At 39.5% G+C, this 7,025-nt stretch overlaps 1 protein-coding gene across 1 annotated transcript; it reads right to left on the bottom strand.

Annotated features, from left to right (window-relative positions):
• Window positions 1-386: 386 nt before the first annotated feature.
• LOC140169310 (ATP-binding cassette sub-family C member 12-like) lies at window positions 387-4,463 on the bottom strand. The gene is made up of 4 exons (XM_072192567.1): window positions 4,350-4,463; window positions 2,635-2,811; window positions 1,791-1,937; window positions 387-555 (listed from the first exon to the last, which is right to left on the bottom strand). The coding sequence occupies exons 2-4, from the start codon at window positions 2,802-2,804 to the stop codon at window positions 387-389; spliced, it is 486 nt and encodes a 161-aa protein (XP_072048668.1). The 5' UTR covers window positions 2,805-2,811; window positions 4,350-4,463.
• Between the last annotated feature and the right edge of the window lie 2,562 nt (window positions 4,464-7,025).

Genomic DNA, 7,025 nt, shown 5'->3' with positions numbered 1-7,025 from the left:
CAAGTGAAGAGTTACCAATCAATATTCATGAGAAATGTGATCCAATTTGAGTTACAATCAGCAGAGTGGTTGAAGAGGAAATAGCTACTGCCTAAGCTGACCTCTAAATGACCTTTGACCTCATAAACATGACTTTTGATATACATGCTTATATAGGCTTTTTAGCTTGGCTTGAGCATTTTGTTTGAGCCTGATCCCATCAGGACCCAAGCCTGTCTCCACACGCAGCGACCGTTTAAACAAACAAACAAACAATAAATTTGTGAAGTCCAGTAATGTAGGGTTGACATTTTTGTCACACCCTGTAAAACATATGTGTACACATACACAAAAACTGTTCTCATTTAGTCTCACCTTTAACTTGTTCGGAAGGGACTAACATGCAGTTAGGGTACCCTGTTACTCACCGAAGAGACAATAGCTGAAACGTATCCTATGGTAACGGCAATTGTACTGTGGATGACACCGCTTCGCATGACATATAACAACGCACTGAGCAGTGACGCATCTTTACTTCCATACTTGGTAAGTAAATGAGCCCATCTTGTCTCAAGCCTAAAATGAAGAGGAGAAAAATTAATCTTGCAAAATGCATACATGTATATGCCTAATGGCTTAATGCATATAATAATTCAACAGCTTATTTGAAGTTATTGGTCAAAATGTTAATAAACCAACATCTTGACCCCCAACCAGAGTCTTAGCTAGAAATTGAGGGTTGCCCGTCATTTGAATACAATTGCCTGTCCTAATTTGACCTTTAAAACATTTACCAGGCATCTATTAGCCCATTGGGGGTTCAAAGAGTTCAAATATGTGCTGATATGGCCTTGTTCTACAAATTGGGTCTACTAAAAAGGGCAATTAGCTTTTCAAAACATACAATTTATAATATAGCATCTGTCAAAGGCATTAATTTTGCCCGTCCCAGGAGCAAACTGGCCGTCTAAAATGACGGCCAGACGGGTGGCTAGCTAAGACCCTGCCCCCAAATCAAGAACCTTTATAACCCAAGACAAGTGGTCAGACTTTTGCATGATTGTACTTGTGTTATAAATTGTGCCAAAAATTATATTTTGATGCCTATTGCATTAATTAAATCGTGCAAAAGTCAGACCAAGACCTACTACAATTTCTCTGAAAATTTCCTGTTACTTAATAGGTGTTTGTGTACTACTTTTCCCAAAAGTGATTGTGATTTTTCCATCATTGTCTACGCTTTCCGGCTATATGTTGCCATTGCGGCCACTACTACTGCTCTAAAGGCTGTATGTCTGTGTCAGACTCGGCATGTTTACTTCTGTTTGCATTAGCACCACCCACATGTTTTCTATATTGGGGATGAATGAATTGGGTTATTCCAGTTGAAATCCACACTACCCCTGTGCAAGATTTCGGAAATATTTTCCACGTGGGGAGTATGTTTTTCAATTGTAAGTGGTCAGAGTTAATCATTTTGAAATCCATACTCCCCCTGTATTATGGCTTTACCTATATCTTCCACAATTGGAGTGATTCAAATGGAAGTTACCCAATTGTCTATTCTATTTAAAATTGATACTCCCTCTGTGGCAGACTTTAGCTAAATCTTCCACAGGGGTAGTGTGGATTTTAAATGAAATAGCCCATTACAACTAAAATAGCCCATTTCATGAAAAATAGTTCTAATTATAATTATCAAGTACTACTTTGTACAAAAATGTACTACATGTAAGTGATCAATTAAAAGAAAGTCTGATGTCATCCAACATCCATCACTTTCACAGTAAAATATATTATTTCTTACAAACCTGTGACTGTTCATCTTGGATGAGTCTTTATGTGAAGCAACTGTAAGATCCTCTGTCTTCAGGGTTCCTTTCCATCCCTTGATAAACAGTGGTGTAACCCATGAAAAGGTGAGGATTGAAAACCAGCTAGCTTTGTCTATTGGAGGCCTGCAACATTCAAATTTGATTTACAAGTTAAATTGTTTTCATGCCTTAACACATAATGGTAATACTTTCCCCAAAAACTAGCCTTGATTCAAGGCTTCTGAATCCTTCTTCCTTTTATCCTTCCTAGTCTTGCCAGGTCCTTTGCAGAGCTTGTCAAAGCTCTTCCAACATCTGGGAAAGGTGTAGCTCATTTCTAACCCTGTGTTACAGTAAATCCCAAACATGTGGAGCGTGAATATTTGGTTATAATCGAGTTGAATTTTGGTCTTACAACAGTCTTTCAAATGACTTTTATTGCTTAACTTCATTGAGGGGCACAGAATCAGTCTTGGGGTACTGAATTGGTTGATTAAAGTTGAGAAGATAAGCAGATTCCTGAGTCGTGCAGGTATGAAGACCTTTTTATTCTCATTCTAAGAAACTAAGGGATATTCTTAGTCATCTGAGATATTATACTGAAACTCTACACATCTCTAGTTAGACCCCACCTGGACTATGCTATGCAAGCATGGAGCCCACACATGAAAAAGGACAAAAAGGTCAATGAAAATGTTCAAGCAAGAGCAACAAAGCTCATCCCAAGCATCCAGCACCTCACATATGAAGACTCAAATCTCACCACAATGGACAAAAAGAAGAGAAAGATGAAACGAATGTTACATATTTCTAAAGCTGTTTTTGCAATATAATAACATACCTTGTATCCGTTTTTCTTTTCTTTTTCTTGCGCGAATTGATTTTGGTATAAGTTGGGTTGTACACAGCATGTGTAGCTTCCTGGTACGATCCATGTGAGTCTCTTCTACTGTTTCCATGGTTAACTTTCCTATCATCATTGTTTTGACGCATTGGCTTGGTTGAATTCATTTTTACACTGGAAAATAAAAATGCACAGTTCAAAACTGAGAGTAAAACCATGTTGAATATCAAAGTGACAGATTCAAATCATGTGTAACCTAATTCCATGGCCGCGGGGCATACATTGTACACACACAATAGCAGGGTGATTTGTCCATATGCTGGCAATGTAATTGTGTAACAAACTAATTTGAAATGACGAATCCCCGCGTTGCTCCGACCTTGAGATGAGATTCACTATAAATAATTATTATAATCAAAGAAGAGGCATGGAAAGTGTTCAAAGACTACATCAAAGTGAGTATATATAGCACCGTACTCAAAAAAATAATCTGTACTGATTTGTTTGGACAAAAGCTGACGAGATAACAAAATATTAATAAGTTGAGCAATCACAGATCATGAGATGACTGTGACAAAAGTTTCTCAAGTCAGTCATTTTTGCTAGATAGTAGATACTAATGCACATTGCACACCAGTCATAGACTTTAAACAACATCATATTCCGAGGCGCAGAAGTACACCAAATTGGTGTCTTATGACCTTTGACATTCTTTTGTGGCGATCGTGACATGGTCTTTCAATTCACGCCGAGTGTCCTTGACAGGCATGACTATGCTTCAGTGGTCATGAAAGAATTCAAAAGATAACCTCTGCCCCTATAATCCCGAGCTATTGTCTGAAACTGCTCCTCGGAAGATGTATCATAAGCACTCAGTCTTCAAATGATAGTCACGTAACGACCAAACGTTTTTACTGACTATCATTGAAGACTGAGTTCCGCAGTCTAATTACACACCTTGTAGGTATCCTAGGCAAACCTTAGTTAACACATTTGCTAATCAGCAAAATTCGCCGAGACCGGGCCCAAACACAATGCATATTTACATAGAAATTTGAATTTTTTTCGAAAATAGGTCGGTGAAGGAAACCTACATAAATATGTTTTCTATACTTCACTTGACCCAAATATATGATTTTTATGGTGATAATCAAGTCGCACATGGAATTTTAGAGGATTTTGATAGCAGTTCCATTAAAAAAAAGCTGCTATCGCCATGAGATTAAGATCTAGAAACACCCCTAAATGCCGTTTTGGGGAATTTTGTTAGCAGAATCTTTTTGATGAAAGTTAATCTTTGACAAGATATAACTTTGTTACGGAAAGTGCTATGACAAAAATGTTTTCAGTTTTGGCTTTCTTTACTCAAGGGCTTTAATTTGATATGTAAAATGATGCAGTTTGATGTCAAATTTGAATTCACCTAGCATACCTACACCTTGCTTGCCAAAATATAAACCCTGGCATGCTGGGGACACACTACCAAACTTCACACAACTTGAGAACAAGTCCTCAAAAATTCGAAATTTGTAGCTACAACAACAGCTTACAATAATTGAGGTGACTGATTATACCCAGTACGATAAGATGGGTTGCATCACGGCCTAGTCAATTTAAGCTGATGATGCTGAAGGATGAAAACCCAACTTGAAGTTCAACTTTAATACACTACCGACAAAATAAAACATTGCGGATCCCACTGATTAACTTACATATATTGGCAATTTCATAGAATCCCGTTGCTGAGAATCACAAATTTCACATGGTCAGACACCCCCCTCAAATAGAGGTTTTTGTCAGTTTTTGTTTGTGTTTTTGGTTAAAAGTTGTATGTAAATTAATTAAAGAGCTTTATGAACAGCTTGTCACCTACCGTCGTCGCCCAGCTATTAAGGGCGCACACCACCAATTCAGTTCAGTGAACTGTTCAAGGATGACCATGAAAGAATCGTCTAGAGACATTCGGTAAAATCTCGGGGGGGGGGGGGGGGCCTCCCGTATATTGGTACGCGTCATGTGCTTGTCAATAGACCCCCCCCCCATCAACGTCGCCTGATGATAGTATACATCTGATATAGGGCCGCATCTTGGAGGGTGAAGCAGAAGCCGATTTCTTTCAGATTGTTTACCACACAACTATAGGCCTATGGCTCTAGAGCCACGAATATCAGGTGGCGGCAGGTGGTGTATGACGTGCATTCCCTAAATTCAGTAAATTTTCATCGTCAACCGTGTAATTGAATGGGATTATTTTGAAATTTTAAAACGCTTGAAATATCACAAACAAATAGGCCTATGTTGATAAATAGGCCTAATATAAATACAAGCTAAAACCGTTGGGGTTCGATAATGCCAACCCCACAAAACTAACCGAGTATATGGAAAATGCCATACGGCCGGGCGGTTTCACGAGTTGCCGGCTCGATCGTGTCATCCGCCGCCTGGGTGGCGGCTTCTGATTGACCTCATTTGACATTTGACCTGGAATAAACTCAAGTTGATTTTTTCATGCTCCCTCATATAATTTGCACTTTTGCAGCATGTTTAAGCCAAATCGGGCCCATTTTAACATTTGACCTCGTGTTACCGGTACCTTTGACATTGGGTGATCTCAGGTTGACTTTCATGTTTCTCTCATATCAAAGATGCATTGCACCAAGTTCACGCCCAATTGGACAAAGATTGCCATGTGATCTCATTTGACCTTTGACCTTAGGTTGACCTTTTTATGCTCCCTTCATATCAAGGATGCCGATCTGCACCAAGTTTAATCCTAATCAAGCCCGGTTTAACATTTGACCTCAGGTGACCTCTTTGTGTTCCCTTTATTATCAAGGATGCTTTGAACCAAGTTTAAGCCAAATGGGGCAAATTTTATCATGTGACCTCATTTAATGACCATTGATCCCAAATGGGTGCAAGTGGCGTCACCCTGCTATATGCTACGAAGAAGAAGTTTAGCTTTTCTAAACTTGTCCTTCATGGTTTTCCTTGTAACTTTTGTAAACTAAACTTATCCTTGTTTTCCTTATCGTTGTTCTTTTTTAGCTTCAGTCCTGACTAAAAGGCGCTTGTTTGCTCGTTAAACAGTTCATCAAACCATATGTTACCAGTCTTCTTATAAACAGGCTCAGTATGAAAATCTCCATTGCATCGCTGATAATAGTGGTGATGTTGCTGCAAGCTTCTTCTAGATCATCAGATCGAAGTACAAGATACCAGTCATGCAGACATGGCAGATGCAAGGAAACCTCTCATTCCCCAGTCATGCCAGTAGGCAGCCCTTATCGTAGGCCTACTGACGGTCACACTTTGCGGTTGCATGTCTCTATACAGCGACGTTCCGTTTAAATGAACTGGAACATGAGTTACATAGTCTTGCATGCACTGTGCAGGTGTCATTTAGATCAGTGATGACCAAGTCAAGAATCTGGTCTTCATCCCGTGTAGGTTCTTTGACAAATTGTGTCAGGCCAAATGCATTACACATCTCAAGTGTGCGGCGTCCAGCAGCATGTGTTGTACGGCTGCCGGCCATATCCATGTGGTGGACATCGAAGTCGCCAAGAAGACTGAACTACTGACTGCAGCGGCGGATCCAGAGCAGTCAGAGGGGGGGCCCAATTGTTGAAAAAAAATGTAAGTAATTGCCGCGAAGCGGCTATCCCGGAACGCTTGCGCGACGACAGCAGGGTGTCTGAGGGGGATGTGCCCCCTCAGAAGTTAGAAACTTTTGGAAAATGTAGACCCATTTGAAGCCATTTGGTGGACCATTTTGTCACTATTATTGTGTAAAATTTAAGTTTGAAAAAGCCTAAAATTTGAGAAAAACAGCCCAATTGAAGCCATTTGTGGACAAGTTTTGACTTTTATTGTGTGAATTATTGCTTTATAATTATGTACCAATAAAGTTGCGCATGCAGGGGGTGTCTGAGGGGATGTTCCCCCCTGAGAAGTGAGAAAATTTTGTAAAATGAAGGCCTAATTGAAGCCATTTAGTGGACTATTTTGCACTATTTATTGTGTAAAATTTTATGTTTCAAAAGGCCGAAAATTTGCGAAATGAAGGCCCAATTGAAGCCATTCGTGGACAAGTTTTAACCTTTATAAATTACCCGATATTGCTTTAGATGTAAACATAAAGTTGCGTACACAGGGGAGTGAGAAACCTTTGCAAAATGAAGACCTAATTGAAGCCATTTGGTGGACCATTTTTACACTATCATTGCTTTTTAAAACAATAAAGGGCCCGAACTCGATTTGTAAAATTTTAAATGTAACACTAACACTTTATAGGCCTAAGACTTGAGATTCGCAATTAAAGCATGCATGGTGTTCGGCTCGGAGTCCGTCTTAATAGGCCTACTGACTTTGGTGACCACGGGCCC

Source organism: Amphiura filiformis, chromosome 14 (assembly GCF_039555335.1).
Source record: "Amphiura filiformis chromosome 14, Afil_fr2py, whole genome shotgun sequence".
NCBI classification, from domain to species: domain Eukaryota; kingdom Metazoa; phylum Echinodermata; class Ophiuroidea; order Amphilepidida; family Amphiuridae; genus Amphiura; species Amphiura filiformis.
Note: the sequence above shows the minus strand (reverse complement) of the source record. Positions and strands in the feature narration are given on the sequence as shown.

Coding starts and splice junctions, on each gene's coding strand:
- LOC140169310 (XM_072192567.1), bottom strand. CDS start 2,804: ATGAATTCAACCAAGCCAATGCGTCAAAACAATGATGATAGGAAAGTT. Junction 1,938..2,634: donor AAAAGAAAAACGGATACAAG/GTATGTTATTAT, acceptor TGAATGTTGCAG/GCCTCCAATAGACAAAGCTA. Junction 556..1,790: donor TCCAAGATGAACAGTCACAG/GTTTGTAAGAAA, acceptor TCTTCATTTTAG/GCTTGAGACAAGATGGGCTC.